Genomic DNA, 18,969 nt, shown 5'->3' with positions numbered 1-18,969 from the left:
TTAACCTAACCAGCGACTGGAAGAGAACATACTGTATAAAAAGTATAGCATGGACACATATTCCCGATTCGAAAGGGATACCGAATTCGAACGCCCTTTGCTTCCCGGGTGTCAAAATATTATTGAATGAAATTGTAACTCCTTTCACACTGGGAAGCAAGGGGCATCAAAATTGCTGACAATCCATTATCTTAGTATTTAAGAACCCACAAAGCATGTAAATAATCAGTATCAATAAAGTATCCAAAGAATATTCAAGTAGTACGTTCGGGTCCTCTACATCCGAAAAAGGTTTTCCTCCGGCGTGAGGAAGTTTACTAAGTTGCATCTTTCACTTCGCTACAAATCCTGAGTTACTCTGTTTCACTTGTGCTGCAAGTGGAACATAGAAACTTACAAACTTGGAATTAGAATTGGCCTGTACTGCAGGACGGTTCTAACCAAACCTCTCCCTTCCAAGGAAGTTATCATTGGAGTTCTCGTTACGCGGGATTTTCATTGTCTAACTTCTGGTTAAGTCTTGGACGGTCTGTTCAGCAGAACGTCGAATAATGACCGGCAACCCAACTCGCGTCGTAAGGTCGGCGTGTATCGATCGCCGACAGGGACTATCATTCCGTTTTTGTTTCAGACAGCGCCCAGTCCAAAAACTGCGAAAAAAGTACAAAGTATAAAGACATATTTATTATTCTATCAGAGTAACCATGCATGAATGTTGAAAAAGTTAATTCCTATGAGCTGAACAAGCAACGAACAAACGTAACCGATGCTGAAGTAGTTTTACCATGACTACAACCTAACGTGATGACCCCCCTAAAGCTCAACGCGATTTGTGATGCTCGACTGCCCCAAATAGTGTGAGAAGCACTGGTAGCATCACTTTATGTGTTTGAGTTGACATCAATGTTGCAGAATGATTTGATGCGAATTTTGGCTCAAATTATCATGCAACCGTGAGTACTTTCAACATTGTTTTGTTTCTTCCATATACATTCCATATTGAATGCAAATAATTGAGACACGATATTTTGTTTGCCAATACAGATACACTTCGCTTACTGCTCCACCTCTATATGTACCTCATTGGAGTACAAGGGAAAATGAAATCATACATACACGCAGATTGAGTCTATTTGTTGCAGCTCGCTGTGTTTTTCAAAAATTCTCATTATGAAGGCAGAAGAGAACTACATGTTCAAAGTTCTTGTAAGTGAAAAATTATTGAAAAGTTTTTTCATCACAAGCTCTGCCTCAAGGTTTGTTTTTTTCTATAAATATCGAATCATAGAGATTGGCACTAGCTGGTTAACGTAACATCAATATTTTCTACTACAAAAACGCCAAACAAACACGCAGTATTTTCTTAGAACCAATATAAATGCACAAACTCATCTTTTCCATCCGCCATGGGTTCCGGAATTACTTCACCGATGGTTGATTTTACAGCCTTTCTGAACGTGATTTAATTTTCCGCACAACTTGCATTTTTATTTAATCTACTAGGAAAAGGGGAGCGCACATTGCTCAACAGCAAACTATCAACGTAATACTCGAAGCCAGCCAGGGATGATGCTTGGAAACGCTCGGCAAATAATCACTTACCCCCGTTGCTTGGTTGCTTGTGAACCCCGCCTTTCCTCTTTTTTTCACCTGTCCACCCACCACCACCCACCTCCAGCATGCCAGAAGAATCTTTTCTGATTGAGCTTCCCGCACTTTGTATGCGCTACGGTCTTTGCAACAAGCATTGGTTTTTATCGCTTGTCGATATGCTGAATATTTATTGCACATACATAGCAAATGCTATACGCCATCATTTGCAGGAATAAAATCACGAAGGATAAGAACTATGCTACATAGCTATGTATGTATCACATATGTGTATGTACTGCCTCTTTATGAAATTTGTGCCAACACACATGAAATGGAAATGCAAACGACGTTCTTTTAATTCTTCGTTTTACGGTACGATTCTGGGGCATGTGCAATATCAGGAAACTACTGAATATCGGACTTTTATAGAATCGAAGCCATTGTTACAACATATTGAAGGAAAGGTGTGAATAGAAGAAAGTCTTAAATTTTGAGATATCTCGAAGACATTTTCGGGGAATTGGAACACTTGTGAAATGTAGATTTCCATTTCCCACCTTCAATCATTATCACAGTGGTAGAGATGAACCAGCCTTTGGCTGAAAATCTCTTTAATAAAGAAGGAAAAAAAATATCACAGTGAGACTACAGTGTGGAAAAATTGTTTAGCTGAGTTCCATTTTCCTTTGTTTTTGAACTTAAAATGCAATTTTTTACTGATTTTTGTGTTGCCATATTGATTTCCGCCCAATACTCTTGAGTAGATTTCCCAGAGGCAATCTGGGAAATGCAATCTGGACTATATGCCGGTGCATGCAAACCAAGACTTCAATTCAAGTAATTTACTTCAAGTAGAAGAAGTGGATAGATGAATAGTCCTGCTGTCAGTCCAAACGGATGAACTCGTCGTCATCCGTTTGCAATGAGGTCGCTCTCGCAAGAATATCGCTTTGGTGGTGGTAGGTGGCCGGAGTTCCTATACAGAGCCCACGAACGAATGGTTTGGCTCTGGGTCCTATTGAAGTGGTCAGAAGATGGTCTTTGCTCTCAACATCTTCACTACACTCTACCAGGTATGGACAAAATCGCATCGAAATTCTTTCAACAACACTCATTCACAGATAAAACACACCCTTCTATTCTCCGTTTATGCCTCACTTTATTTGAGACAGAAAACATTCACCTATCATCTTCGCAAAGTTCATTCTCGATTTTAACGGAAAAATACTGTTTCGATTCCGCTCATCTATTCTCAGAGAATTTTGCATTCCCTCATTTGCCTCTCGGCATGACGTCAGATGGTGAGAGAATCAAATTGGAAACTTTTGCTATAGCCAGCGAGTGTCTCCGTAAAATCATTCGTTTTACACTCAAATAGCAATCATTGAGCCTCGATCGCGGCAGTAAAATATAGGTAGATAGTTGAAATCGAGTTGTTTCCTGTGCACTATTGCAATGACATTTTTTTGCTTCTAGCATGAAACGATCTAAGCCAACGCAAAAGACCATATTAACGCAAGTTATTGGTGAACGGGATGGTAGATTGATGTGCACTTAAATGCTGACAAGGAAAAGAGTACAAGCAATGTCCTGGAAAAAAGGTAATGAAGATGGTCGAGTTTTGAGCGAAATAACATGCGCTGCCATAACTATTTCGCAAATAGTGACGTCAGTCGTTGTGTTTTTCTTTGATTGCCCACCGCATCCATGTGAAAATGCTATTTTCAGGAAGTAATTTATCAATTAAAAACGTTAATTTTTGTAGAGCTCCCGCTGACTATGAGACTAGAGTGATAGCATAGAGTGAATATTAGTGAAATCTCGTCGAAAAAGACGGATAAAAGTGATATTTCCATGCGGCATTTTCACTCACCCACGTTCATAGAAACAAACGAAGTTTCATTATTTTACCGTTATGGAGTTGACGTTTCGAAGGCTCTCAGTTTCGGTGCGTATGTTGTGAGATAATAATCGCCAACTAATCAAAATTTAACCGAAAATGTTACTGTTTTCCAGAACTATGCATACGACTGCTCTCTGGACCTTTTATCAAATGAATAATCGAAATAAGTTATGATATAATTGTCATCTGTTAAAAAACAACCAGTTGAATGATTTGATGCGAATTTTGGCTCAAATTATCATGCAACCGTGAGTACTTTCAACATTGTTTTGTTTCTTCCATATACATTCCATATTGAATGCAAATAATTGAGACACGATATTTTGTTTGCCAATACAGATACACTTCGCTTACTGCTCCACCTCTATATGTACCTCATTGGAGTACAAGGGAAAATGAAATCATACATACACGCAGATTGAGTCTATTTTGACGCACTCGTGGTTTTGTTTCGTGCGATCCTTCCAAAGGAATATTCATTTATTGAATGTTGTTTACCATTCTTTGTTTTGTTATATTCATTTTCGATCCCGAATGAAGATGGTGGGATAGTGTAAATTGATTAATCGGGCCATCTCACGATTGCTTGCTGCATTCTTTTCGTCATGATAATTCCAAGCAGATACAAGAGTGATTTATAATCAGGTGTGGAGAAATGAGTGAGTGAACTTTTCCATACTTGCACTCTACCAGTCACTCTCCTTATACTTGTACGACTTTTTACTATGTCGCTTTTCAACTCACTATCTTTCCACAATTTATCTTTCTCAACAAATTTCTCTTCCAACTTTTCAACTTCATTGTCGTTTCCTGGCTCCGGATCCTGCTCCCATTTCCTCCCGGAAGGACATCTGTCAGGATTTTTCGCCTGATGTCAAACCACGTCGGCCTGATGTCGGGTTAGTCGGTTTACATCGATTTTTTTGTCAAGGTATTTACATTTAACAACAATTAGACCAGTCACAACAAAGCAAAATTTTACTTACACACTAAACAGATATTATTTGACACAGACAACATATTGTGACCGATGACTTAAAAAATTATCGGTGACAGATAGTGCTTGACATTTTAGGCGACTCGCACACCGCAGCAATAAGCAACTAGCAACTGTTAACATGCAATAAGCAATATTATCGCCAATGGATTTTTCCATTTAATTTTTGTTGATCTCGCACACCGACGCAATACGATATCGCTGTCGCCTTTATAGAGCAACACATGTCGCTAGCAACACAGCGTGTCGGTTGAAGAGCAACTTATCGCCCATATGTTGACAAGTTTCGTACATTAAGCCGATTGTGTGCATAATGTCAGGGGTTTTTATTGCTCTGGTATGCGAAAAACAACAAAATATGTTGCCTGTTATATAGTACGCATTGCAGTTTGCTAGTTGCTTATTGCTACGGTGTGCGAGCCGCCTTACAGTCAATCAATTGCTTGTTGCAGGAAAAATAAAATTTAATTAACTCTTTGTGGTCGTCTGTCGGCTCTCAGCCACCATACCTTTTTTACCGTTCTGGTCGTTTGTCTGCTTTCAGCCACCACAGCAAGGAACAATGCTAATCTTATATTTTACTCAACCAAGTATCAGTTTATGCTTTTCCTAAACGAAGCGTGATGTCTAGTGAACCTGCTCACGAATCAATACGGTGCTTCTATGAGTAATAGATAACGATACTCAGCATCAAACAAAGTAATCACCCATACAAGACAACGAACAGTGCGTTGATTGCATAGGAATGTGGGCCAAAAATGATAACAGCAGAATTTAGCCATTGTAATATTTTGGAGTGATGGAAAAGATTGTATCAGAACTGCTGTTTGCATAAATGTATCATGTCATTTGATCGTATAAGTGTCTCAAGCGACAAAATCTTTGTTATCTAAAGAATACGCAGAAAGCATTATTTGAGTCATTACTGGTTTAAATTATGTTTAAGTAGTTGTTTTCAAAGAGCAGAATAATTGTTTGCATAAGTGTCTTATGTCATCTGAACAATGCCATGTAAAAAAATCTCTAGTTGTTAAAAGTGAAAAGTGCTGATCTCTTCGGATACATATTGGTGGCATTAATTACACATTTATAGCGTCAATGGCAAAAGTGTCTCATATTCAACGGATAATAAAAATAAATTTATGTATTGATTATACTTCACATGATTTACTGTTGGAGACTGTTCCGAAGGTTTCACACGAAGATGAATTATAAAATATAATTTTTATACAAAAACATCACATTAAAACACATTGTTAAGTTAATACATATATATATGCATATATATATACAAAAAAAAACAAAACTATGTTTATTTTTCATAACCTTGCATGTATCACTGTTTTATCAAGGGAAAATAATTCCGACCCGTACGGCACCCATGTCCAAATTTAAAACGACCGCAAAGGGTTAATGTGATAGATGCGTAGAAATATTTCCTATCAATTGATGCAAACATCTCTCCGATCTATTAAGAAATCGAGTTATAACCATTCGGAATCTTCAATTTTTTTCCTGCATGTTCTGTGTTTAGGTTTTCATTTTACCACCCATTTATTCCGGTTTGACGCAGGCCCACGTCAAAAACTTGCTGGAAATAGCGTTTTCACATGAATGTGGAAGGCAACTGAATGTAAACACAAATATTGACGTCACGATGTGATAAGTAGCTGTGGCAACGCATGCTATCACGCACACTACGCTCGCAAACTGTACCATCTGCTCCACCTAATATTCCTGCACATGGGGCCTATATTAGGATTGAGCGATCTCGGATCGATCTTTAGAAGATCGATCTTTTCCATTCAGATTTCCAATTTTTTGGATCAATCTTTTGTATTCGAGAAAATTAATAAAATCGATTTTTAGTTCTGCTTTAGTTCTTTTCGATCTTAGAAAAACTTTTTGTAGATTTCTTTTTCAGTATACATCGAATTTATTCACATCAAAGACCACATTAAAATTTGTTTAAACAAAATGTCAACATTTGGATCGTTTCTTATACATTTACTTCCGTACAAATGCTGACAGAGACAAAACTGCTCTACTCTACTGAGTGGATGTACTGTAACTAGTGGCTCTTAGGATAACTGAACTAAATGTTGACATCAATTCCAGACGAAAGGTTATTTTTGAGAACTGGTACCAAAATCAAGAATCGGCTTCGACTAAATGACATGCGTATGGCACGATTGGCTTTTATAGGATCGTTGTCAGCTGGGTTCCGGGCAGATTCCAGTTGTTGAATTACTAAAAATGCTTCTCCAATCAATTTATTTAATAAAATGACTCGCTGATGGCCCCCTGAGAAAAGTTTTTTTTTTCTGGACATCTGGAAATTTGTTGTTGCCTAATTGATGAGAAACAAAAAAATGCTTTTGATGTTTGAACAGAAATATTAAATTTCTATTCCCTGTTTAAAGGAAAGACGACATTCCTATGTAGAAAAATTGGAATAAAGAGCTTTCGATTTTTCGAAGATCGATTCGGCAAAGATCGATTTTTTGGTACCGATTTAATCAGTGGATCGATTCCTATGCCGTTTAGAAAATCGATGTGACAAGATCGATCTTTTTATAAAGATTTCCCAATCCTAGTTTACATCTAGTATGTTGTATAGCCGAATCGTATCTGTCTCGACAACGTTACTTTTGGTAAATCTTCAGGATAGGCTTTTGCGACTGCGAGGGTCAACCCGTTCATCACGGACAGGATATTGCCCTTGCATTTCTTTTTCCCCCGAGAGGGCATTAACTCACCGCAATAGCTCAGTCGAAGTGATAGATACAATCGATGAACTCTTCCGTTCGTTTTTGCACTGCGTAGCGTTTCCCTACATTCCAAACCATGCGATAGAGCTCAACAGGGTGCCCAACGGGTATTCGTTTGGCCGCCTGTACGGCTTTCCTCCTCGATTGAACTGAAGCTTCATTTCAGGAGATCACCACAGGGTTTGCATTTTTGCCAGTTTTTTTAGTTTCGTGATATTGGCTTTATCGACTTTCGAATTGCTAATACAATTTGGAAGTACTTTTGAACCAGAACTTTGATATCGAAGTAGTTGTTGAAGTTACTGTTCATGTTCCATTGGACGGCTAACGTTGAGCCTGTGATGCGGTGATGCGTTGTAACGATGGCCTTGGTGATCGGACTTCGAGCTTGTTAGTAGTTGCGGCACTGACAGAAGCAGTCTGAGAGGGCCCCGCTGCCAGAAGAGTTGATAAAACTTATGTCTCTCGTTGTCCTGCGAGTGTTTCGGACGTGTGACCTCCTCGTCCGTCTTGCCGTCATATGAACTTCACTCGCCGGCCTGCGAGAAATACGGGGATGATACCCGCTAGTTCGTTTCACTTTTCATGATTTGTAATACGCTCTGGCTTGCTGAACGAGTAACGGAACCCGACAGAGCTCAACCGACGGAAGTATTCCAAATGGATCCCGCTGCCGACAGAGCTGAGAGAGCCACGTAAAAATGGAAGGTACTCGTAAAGGCCCAGGAATTTGTACAGGGTAGATTCCGATCTTTATCCATCCATCTTTATCTGGAACTTCCGCACTGAGAGAGTTTCGGCTAATGGAAGCGGAGGAAGCTCGATCGTGAAATTTGGTGCGGTCCAAACGCTGCGGTGACTCGATGTCTTCTCCTTCATTGTTTTTAAGAGGCTTTAAACTTTTCAGTTCATTTACCGCTAATTTTTGCATAACTCGAGAACAAATCTAGTAAATGGAGCCAAATTTGTCATGTGAGGATTTTTAGGTACGAGAAATGTTTCTATGATGATTTAAAGCACCCCCCTTTGCTAAAATGTGGGGGCTCCTATGCAAACAAAACACAAATTTCTGCATAAAACGAGAATTGAACCAAAATTGAAATGTAAGGATTTTAGAGTACCAGAAATGTTTCTATGATTGTTTGACACCTCTTCCTCCTTTTTTCAACCAAGCATGACAACTATCCAGACATCAAACATGTATTACATGTAACAGAGAAAAATGTTATATGCAAGCGAATCAAGAATCTTGAGCGAAAATTGTGTCTGGAAATGAATCTATATTACAATGACGAATTTTGGTAGAAATACTAGGAAATTTACAGTAGAAGGAAATTGTAAAGAACCAATCAGAAAATCAATCAATGAAAAGTTCTGTGATGGAACCCTTGAACGTCACTTAATAAGAAAACGCGAATGTTCGAAAGAATTTATTAGCTCCCCCACACGCACACACTGTTGTTGTTTTCATGTGCTGTCAAATGAGGATTGGTTATAAGTTAAAAATTGTAGTTTAGGTATTTTTCTTAGCAAAATGAATAGGAAAATAGGTACTAAGAAACGGATTGGTGAGATGGAAGAGTGTCCCACTTTGTGGGACATGGAATATACGGATTACAGCAATCGCATGCACAAGAAGCAGAGTTGTGAGAATGTTATTTATATTGCATGAGGTGACAACATGACAACAACAAAACAGAATGAACTCAGCAGGCATATATTTTGCGAAAAAAACTATTTCTCATCCTGGTTGCAATACAAAGTAATTCATCAAAAGAGGATGTTGACTTTCGGGTGAAATCGAAAAAAGGTTCCTCGCTCGGCTAAAGTACGGATCAATCACTCCAAATGGGGCATGCACTAACGCATAGAAGCAAATTAGAAGGGAAATACTTGCAACTTAAGTTTACTTCTTTCACAAAAATTCCACCGGACGAGACTATAAAAATAGATGTAATTTGCGATTTTCACTCCAGAGGCGAATGAACTGCAAAGACTCGCTTCAGCCAGTTCACAACCTTTTCAAGCGACCCTTACACGATCATCCGCCTTTACACTACCAGTAATGACATTCATTCGAGATTCACTTCAATCCACAGTATCATTATTCTTCAACCCTACACAATCATTTCCATTATCATTACTTTCCTACAGTATTGGTACAGAGTTGGTTTTAATTCCATGATTGAACTTTCTCGTGGAAAGGGGTGACCAGTCAACAGTTTTTTTTATCGGAACAAAGGTTGGATTTTATAATTTTCAAACGGTCTTTTTCAAGGCTGTGAGAGATTTTTTCTCGTTTCTTATTGGACTGCTTAAAAACAAGACGTGAACTTTGAAGTTCTGAATTAGACACATATAAAGAAAGCTGAGCGAAAAATGACAGCGTAAAGAGTTTGATTTAGTACACTTCTCCGGAATCTATGGAGCCATGATGGAGGAACTATCTTTCATTGAAGAGCAACCAATGAAGCATTTGTATGCTCAGCATGCGATTAGCTCTATTTCTGGTTAGTGATTCTACAAGTTGTAATTTAAATTGCAAAGAGAGGATTTGTAGGATCAGTTTGCACTTGAGGGGCAGTCTTCAGAATGCAACCCGGTGCTGATGTGTAACAAGATTTTTGTACCCAGTTGAGCTCCCACTCCTTGCGCACACATGCGCTCTGGCGAATGAGCACGCTACCTTCAAGCGGTCCAGTTGTTAGCAGTACAGGTCCGAATTGAGCGTTTGGCCATAGGGAAGCAGCTCATAATAGATTATTCCTTGACAATCCCACCAAACACACAGCAGAACCTTCCTGGCCGTTAATGAGGGCTTGGCCACCGTCTGAGCCGCTTCAGCGGGCTTCGACCACGACCGTTTGCGCTTCACGTTGTCGTAAGTGACCCACTTTTCATCGCCAGTCACCATCCGCTTCAGAAACGGGTCGATTTTGTTGCGATTCAGCAGCGATTCACATGCGTCGATACGGTCAAAGATGTTTTTTTTGCGTCATCGTGTGTGGCACATCGAGCTTCTTTGTGAATCCAAGCTTCTTCAAATGGTTAATAACGGTTTGATGACTTATCCCCAGCTCTTGGCCGATGCTACGGCTGCTACTATGCCGGTCTTTCTCGGCTTCAGCGATTTTGTCGCAATTTTCGACGACAGGCCTTCCGGAGCGTGGCGCATCTTCGACGACCTCTACACCAGAACGAAAACGTTGAAACCATCGTTGTGCGGTGGAAATGGAAACTGTATCGGGTCCATAAACTGAACTAATTTTATTGGCAACATGAGATGCATTTTTGCCATTGTCATAGTAGTACTGTAAAATATGTCGGATTTTCTCTTTATTTTGCTCCATATTTGCGACACTATAACTCACGAACGACTTAACCAAACAAAACACTGTCAAGGACTATATTATAGCGCGCAAAAATACCTTTCCAACAAGCTATAGTATGACTCGATACAATGAATACAACTAGAACTACGCGCTTACAACGACAACTCGCGGAAATACCGCAGGACTTTTTTGACAGCCTAATATCTTGACCGTGCTCTTAAAAATTAAGGTAACAACTACGTTAGTACGTAGATTAGTTAACCCTCAGTCATCTGTAATCGTTCTGTATTTTAGATACTGAATAAGCGCTACAAATTTTATTTTGTAAGGTGCCCAAATTTTATATTCCAATCATACGCTGTTAAATGGCCCAGCAGGAGAATAATATGCTCATAAGCTGTTTCTCTCAGAGACTCTAAAGCTCAGAGAAACAGCTCGTATGGATGAGAGATTCCATCAATCTATTCATTTCATGCCCACCAGCGAAGAGAAGAAACCGTTTCTCCGGTGAGCGTGTTCTCCCAGTATTCGTGCATTAATTCTCCAGTCCGCGCTCTTTTTTCCTACATTCTCTAAACACATAATATAGATGCCAGATGTAAAGACATGTTTTAGTTTTGAAGACATTTAATTTTGTGAAAACATACTGAGGTCATTTCAAAGTATGTGAAAACAATTGTTTGTGTGATTTATTGAACATCATTTTTGGTCATTACGGTTACATTTGAAGACATTTATTCGTGTCATGTAGAGATATTTGAAAAAATCACCTAGCATCCCTCACATACAATCTATTTCTCTCGTGAGAATGTTATCCGGCCGAATGCCAGCAAATTGTCCCGATCGAGAGTATGCCGTACTGCCCGGTGGTAAGCTGATATCAAATTGAGAAGAAAATGAATGAATTTCTTATCGTTTTCTTCATCTGAGATATTCACTGGGAACTGGACTCAATAAATATGACTCATAGTTATCGCCTTTGAATCGGTTTCATGCAACAAAAACCTTATAGAAAGGATGTAGAAAATTACATCGAAAATCGCTTCCAAAGAAAATTATTTTTCTTATTTTTTTATAGCATGTTACAAATGTAAAACTTGCATGGTAGGATTCTATAATTGACTAGCACAATTGCCTATAACCATTGCATTTCTATCCTTGCTGGTTCACGAGAAAATCAGGCGGATCAAATTGTCCGGCAGGCGCGTTTTAGACACATCTCCTCTATCTGAGTTCTGCACCGGGTACATTTTGTGCTGTCGTGCTTATGAACTTTGTGCTCTTCGCGCCAAGAGAGAATACAAGTTTTCTTTGAGCGCGCGCTGATGAAAATTAAACTCAAGAGCAGCGCTGCGTTTGTTTTCTGAAGGCTTTTCTTTAGTTAATAACTCAACTGCATTTGCTGTAGAATCCGGTGCATGAGGTTTCGACCTACTTTACATTATCAGATACAGCTGAGAATGTGTTTGCAGCTAAGTTGTGATCAAAAGAGAGAGTCGATGTAGAGAAATCGATGATGTCACTTACAACCCTTCCATTTTGAGCCCCTCACTTTGTGTTTTGCGAGAACAAAACGATTGAATCGATCAGCAGCTTTAGCAAAACCATAATAATTAATGAATAAAATGAATTGAATAATCTTGTAGTCTTATTATGGTCGTATTCTGAACACCAGATTCTATAATTCTTCACATAGAGGGCAATGTTGATTACATCGCGTATCGTAGGAATTTAAAAGGATTTTTCCTTACACTATAGCTTCTATAAAAATAAATTGCATTAAATTGAATTAAAGGAAAAGCTATTTGCGCCAGTCTACTTTGAGAGATTCCAGAGATAACCACATATTGACCATCGTAATAATAAGTAATAAGTAATAATTTCCATCATCAATAGTTATCGATGATGCAGATGTAACGCTGAGGTTAGGCCAAATAAACCTATCGGAAATGTTGATCAGTCGTCATCATGCAGCCTGATGGAGCATGCTCATGTACACAAAGTTGATAAGGGGTAGTGTTTGGACCGTCCCTTCGGATTCGCCATTGTTCATATTCATGTTGTTTGCTAGCTCTGGAGCTCAAGTTACCGAGTGCTGCAAGTGCTGTTGTGTTGGAATTTACTTCTAAAATATGCTCCGAAGGAAACGCTGTACACAACTAATATATTTTATTAATCCGATGGAATACAGACCTCTACACCCACATTACAAACCCTTCTATTCAAATAGAAGCAAAGGTGGTTCACCCTCTGCATCCCACCCATCTCCCTAGCTCATTGTACGGGAAGAATGTTTTGATGAAATTCCCGGGTAGCCAGCAAGGTTTACCCTGGCGAACGGTTCCACGAATGGATGGTAGAAGTTGCAGTTGCTAAACTAATGGGGAAAAAATGCACACTCGCGTAGAATTTACATTACTTGAAGTTCTCGGGTGCATGAAGCTGAGAAAATTCTTGTTGTTTTCCGATGTTGTGGCCCATTTCTATCGAGGGTGTGAGAATATTTATGTATATGCGCCCGGCGCAAAAGCACTGCTGCACTTTTGCTCTGTATGTATTGCGAAACAGGGGCAAGTGGATCTAAAAATAGTTTCGTGAGCTTTTACGAGTACTTTAGGTTCCGTTTTTGGGTGGTGAGGACTTCTGATTGCATCGGGTGTTTCACTGAAGAGAAAATGGATATCGCATTTTTGAATGAACTGAATGCGAGAAACACAGAAAGTAGTAACCGCTTCATTAATTGGGTTTCGCCTGTTTTGAATTGTTTGTGAAGTACTCGCTGACAAAGCGGTTTTTGGTTAAAATACATGGTGACTGGGTGTGACTTTAGCTAATCGTTATTTTCGATTGTTCCTGGTATACATTCTAGATGAATTCTACATTCTCAACATAGAGCAAAAAAAAAAGTAATTTCATATTCAGGTCAAACTACGGTAAATACTCACCTTTGAAAATGTACAACAAACAGACAGCCTTTAGAAGGCCGTGTACATCCATTATTATGTTGCACCGACACAGTCATAGACTGATGAATTCGAAATTCTGTAACCTTTACAGGCTTTCCTCCGAATGATCGATATGCATGATGCAATTCTTAGATCTGATTTCACACATTACTCACTGAACAAAATTTGTTAACCTACCACTGCACAAAATTATTTTCATTTCCCGCTATGTCAAACATTCAACAACACTAGTTTTCAGAACATCTTTTCATCGTCTTTAATTAAAGGAAGTTTTCTTTACTGTTGAATAATTAAAGAGTTTCACTTATGCAGTACCACCAATATATGCCAAAACACCGTCGCAAATCACAATGCAAGCAATAAGTTTTACTTTTGATACTACAGCATTGACAGCTTGGATGAAGCCTTTGAAGTACTGATGAATTCGATTGGACGATAACTCTGAAAATAGAATACAGAAAGGAAAGAGAAAATGTTATAAAATTGTTTAACTAACCATTTCTAGTAATCAATGAAAAGTATGAAAAAACCTGACCAACCTTAACACTGCAGCACTGCTTCATTATGATCAAGATTAGCGCAAATGCAATCCTAGTTGAAAGCAGTTTTGCCACTGGCACGCGAGCCAAAATAAATTAATAACTTAATATAAATTATTGAATAACTTCTTGGTATTCCCCAAAAAATTTTTTAGTGCACAACCTTAACACCTGCTTCACCATAGCATCAGTTCAATGCTTATAATTGATAACAGAAAACAAACAGTGTTAACTGCTTGGAAAAAGGCTAAATATTTGCCCGAGCAGAGATTCATTACTAATACCGTAAATATTTCCCTCCCGCTATACCCCCTCCTTGTTTATATCTATCATTACGACTGTATAATTTGCAACACCAAACAATCGTCAATCATAGCATAAAACAATTAGGCGATTGTTGCATCGTTACAGGGCCAATGCACACGGGAGCAGATACATATGGGGGTTCAGCGTGGCGAAGATGTACTATTTTTACGTACCGGTTATGAAGCACGCGCGTACGCATACAAATATCCATATATCGATGGCTTGAAGCAACTAAATATACACACACTTATCTCCGTTTTGCGCTCTTCTCTACATAAGCACTTTCTGTTAATATTGCCAGTCTAGATTAGCTTAGCTATCATCCTTTGTGGAGAGAGTTTTCCTACCGTCATGCGAAACCAAATCACTGAAAAAAATTCCAGAACATTCATTTTCTTGTTGAGCTGACGATAGCCTAGCTTGATGATTCCCCACACAATTGTGTAGCTCAGAACCTTGATGCAATGGCGTCAGTTTGATGCAATGATTGCAATGCCAGAGCCATCAACGGCTGAGTAATTTGGTCGCGTCCACAGCTCAATCCGAAACGAAGACATGTGATGACACAAAACAAGGAAGAAAAAGCGATATTCAATGCTTTGAATACAGAATGATACTGAAAGTTTGCCTTCCCTTCTTGCTTGAGACTTTAAACTTCTTAAGTTCATTCGTCTCAAACCTTCAAAAAGGCCTTTGGAAAACTTTACTTTATCCATCATATTACTCCTCCATTGCCTTGAGAAAGGCATTCGATCCCTCGCCGTCCAGCTCGCCCAGGTACGATGTTGTTCAGTCGATTTCCTTACGAAAAATGAAAGTTTGCCTCATCGAGATACACTGTTTATACTCTAGGCAAATATTCCACTTCGTTCTTCTTCTCTTCCTTTGTTCACGGAGACTTTACGTCCTACGATTTCCCCTTCGTTGCTCGTCGATTAGTTGCTCGTTATTGGCAGCCTTGTTCGGGAAAGCACACAAATGCACAGAAGAAATGTATGAGGAAATGGGAATGCTTCCAATTTTCATCAATTTAAACCATACACAGACTATGGGATTATGATGTGAGGCATATCAAACAAATCTTAGTTACTAACGTTAACTTTATTTCATAAAAACGAGACCTGTTTTCTGATTTGGCACCCATAATGAAAGACGTAGTTCTACGTCAAAACAAATGATAACTAAATCAACGATAGTCCTACGTCACCCTTGCGGTTATAGCACAGATATAACCCACTTCCTGTTTTTTTCCTTCACAGAGCGTTGCGTGACTTATGTGCCACTCTGTATCAACTATGTGTTTATTCAACACCCAACATATTCACTTGAAATGATTTTTACGGCAGAACAACGTTTTCCGGATCAGCTAGTATTTTAATGTATATTATTATGGTATGCCTGGTTATCCCTACTGTTATGATGAAATTCTAATCACTTTAATATAGCACATCCATATACACATGCTATTACAGTTCAATTTCAATCTGATCAACGGATTTGATAGCTCTTATCTTTGTTTATTTGAATATTTAAAGTAGTCGACACCCAAAGTGTAGGTATTTCAGTGATAAAAAAAACATTCCAATTCTCGCTTCATCGACAGATCGACGATAATTCAATGCTAATTGAACTTCCAATTGGCTCTCGTTTTCAATTCAGTCCAAACTTGCCGAGTAACCAGCTGAGTGGGACTGCAAGCGCCATCTGCATGTATCACGGCAATGCGGAATAGCATACAGAGAGCACATGTGCCGGACAGGAGCTATTATATACCGCTCTCTGCATGTTGCGAAACAAGAAGTACTGGCGACCATGTGATTTGCATCTCTGGAAATTTCTTACTTCCAGAAAACTTTTCTGTCCAGAACATAAAATTGTTGCGCAAATCAGTTTTCTATCATATATTGATGAACATCACAAAAAGGTTTTCCCATCGTATTGAAATGTCTTAATCCGATGTATTTTAAAGTTTCCATGACCCACGCCAATATCGGCCACACCTGGGCAGAGGTAATGTGTACATAAGTGTGTTAACAGTCGTGTTATAAATTCATGCACCACTAACACCCGCCCCCCAAAGAGTGAGAATATCTGCGCGAAAAAAGGCAGCCAAGGGACATGTGGAAGTTTGATGTCAGTCCTAAATTTATGCTAAGATTTTTTTTTGTGTGTGGATTATATGATCCTTCCAGTTTTCGCACATCGCACTACATACAGAAGCTCCGGCCTTAAACTTTGCTCCGTATGCACAGCGAGCACACAGTGTCATGATTTATGAAAAATTTATATTCTAACTTCCCCCGGAGCGTTTCAACACTTCAAACTTCGGCAGCGAGAGAAAAAAAAATTTGGACCGTGTCAGAGCTGCGGAGAGGATCTCTGGAAAATGTTGTTCTATGCGATAACTCGTCGAAATATAATGATAGGAAATAGAATTTTTGTGACATCGTTAGAGTTTATGCTGAAGTTCTGATTAAATAAGTTCCCAAAGATGCATGAGCGAATTTATGCTGATGACAGTCTATGTCTCCGACATAAAAGGGTAATAAATGTCGTTACAACGTAGTGGTAGTGATTTTGATACTAAAGTGCATTTTATATGATATTGTGATAAGTGATAACTTTACTAATGGTTAAGGGAACTTCTAGTTACGGAAACTGTATTTTTCTACATTAGCTGCGCAAATTGAAAAAGAAACATCTGGATCCGAGATTCACCGTGTGTAGCAATCATGGATGCTCTCAATTTGTAAACTTAACAGAATGAACAAATACATTACTAAATAAGTAAATGGAATGAAATATATATATAATGTCGCTATTGATGAATAAGTCTAATTCTCAGAAACACTTCCTAAGAAGTCACTGAAAACAGTTGTTTGAGTGACAATATTTCTATAATTTTCAAATCGTTTGTCGATATTTTTTTTGTATTCTTATAGAAAAAGGATGATCTTGGACAAAACCCCATTGATGACATAGGATTTCTAAATTGTTTCACTCAATTCGCGAGACGATTGTTGAGAGTCAACTATTTTGTGTTTTTTGACGTAGGATTACGTCTTTCGGGAACATATTGGGGTACAAATTTAAAATCGAAAATCGAGTACATCATGAAAATTGTCCAAATTGAAACGCTTATTACTCAGTCATTTCATGATGGATTGATTAAATTTTTGCGTCAATCAATTTCGGCACTTCATAACAATTTTTTATATTGAAGAAAACAATATATGTCATGAAACTAACTATCGAACAATTGAAAAATCTCAACCCCTATCTTAACGGAAATACCCACTTCTAATTGGTCGAAAATGACGACACATGAGGCGGGTCCCTAACGAAAACATCAAAACCAAGCTGTCTGGAGGGAATTGGCATTGCCAATACATGAAAGTAGGGGGAGTTTTTGTTCCTATCGAAATGTGTTCCCTAGCAGAGACATCTAAACATCATGTATGGAAAATCGGCATTGCAAATATATGCAAGTCGGGGGCATTTTTGCATTACAAGTAAGGTGAGTGATACGATTAATTCTAGCAAATAAAATTTAAATTTGAAACTTTAATGTTGCTTCGTGAAATTTCAAATCAATGACCGATAGTGTATTGTGAAAAATTTAGCACAAGTGAAGTGTAAAATTGTATATGGTAGCTGTTGTGTTAAAACGACTTGAAATGTGAAACGATTTTTTTTCACTCAAAGAAAGTTCATGTGACGAGAAGAATTAGAAAAGTGAAGGAATATTCGAAAGAGTGATTTCCCATACACTCTACATATCGTATTAGGTGCTGTTAGTAAAATTCGCATTGAGACATATAGCATCGTTCTCCGCTGAGTTTAAAGCGAAGATCGAAATGGGTTGAAATTTCGATCTTTGCTTTAAACTCAGCGTAGAAAGTAAAAATTATAAATGAAAATTACCTTTGCCATTTCAAATATGTTTTCTCTATAATAGAGTAATATGCTTCTTCGAATGACATTGGTGAGTTTATTTACTTTATTTCATCGATACATAACACAGGAGCCATCTCGTCCACGGCCACAGAGGGCGGCTTTCGTCATATCTCATTCCGCTTCGGCCATCTTGAACATCTTGATACGCACCATCCAACGACTAATCACCATCCTTCTGTCATCATCACTCGGTTGTAAACACTGGTGGAGTGAACAAACAATACCCAACAACCAAACTAAAAACGGCTCTTTTCAGGATCACCAAATCATTATCAAAGAGTTGAACAATTTGATCCAAAATCAGCATGCAACAGATAGCCTAACGGAATCCTACGTCAACTATGCGGTCGTGTCTCGGATACAACCTTTCTGTGGCTTTTTTTAAATGTCTTTGTTATATTTCAGCAAGCTGGGAACGTTTTCTAAACACGGCTTATCTGTGGTTCACAAGCAGCTGCTTTGCACCATCAGTCGGTTCTCCAAACAATTGTAAAATTTTGAAATATTACGGATTTGACGTGTGAATAAAATTTGGGTTCACGTACGTAGTGAGATCTTGCTCGTACGCAAAATTTCTCGGAGACCTTTAAAGGCACACCGAGCTT

The 18,969-nt window shown here is 38.6% G+C and overlaps 1 protein-coding gene across 7 annotated transcripts in view; it reads right to left on the bottom strand.

Annotated features, from left to right (window-relative positions):
- Positions 1 to 18,969, bottom strand: part of LOC129770824 (cell adhesion molecule Dscam2) — a 388,958-nt gene that overhangs the window by 291,116 nt on the left and 78,873 nt on the right. For all 7 annotated transcript variants that reach the window (XM_055773919.1, XM_055773924.1, XM_055773923.1 and 4 more), the window contains exon 2: positions 13,542 to 14,003. In XM_055773919.1, the coding sequence (XP_055629894.1) occupies positions 13,542 to 13,593 (52 nt within the window). In that variant the 5' untranslated portion in view covers positions 13,594 to 14,003. The remainder of the gene's footprint in view (positions 1 to 13,541; positions 14,004 to 18,969) is intronic.

The sequence above is a fragment of the Toxorhynchites rutilus genome, chromosome 2 (assembly GCF_029784135.1).
Source record: "Toxorhynchites rutilus septentrionalis strain SRP chromosome 2, ASM2978413v1, whole genome shotgun sequence".
Taxonomy (NCBI): Eukaryota; Metazoa; Arthropoda; class Insecta; order Diptera; family Culicidae; genus Toxorhynchites; species Toxorhynchites rutilus.
Note: the sequence above shows the minus strand (reverse complement) of the source record. Positions and strands in the feature narration are given on the sequence as shown.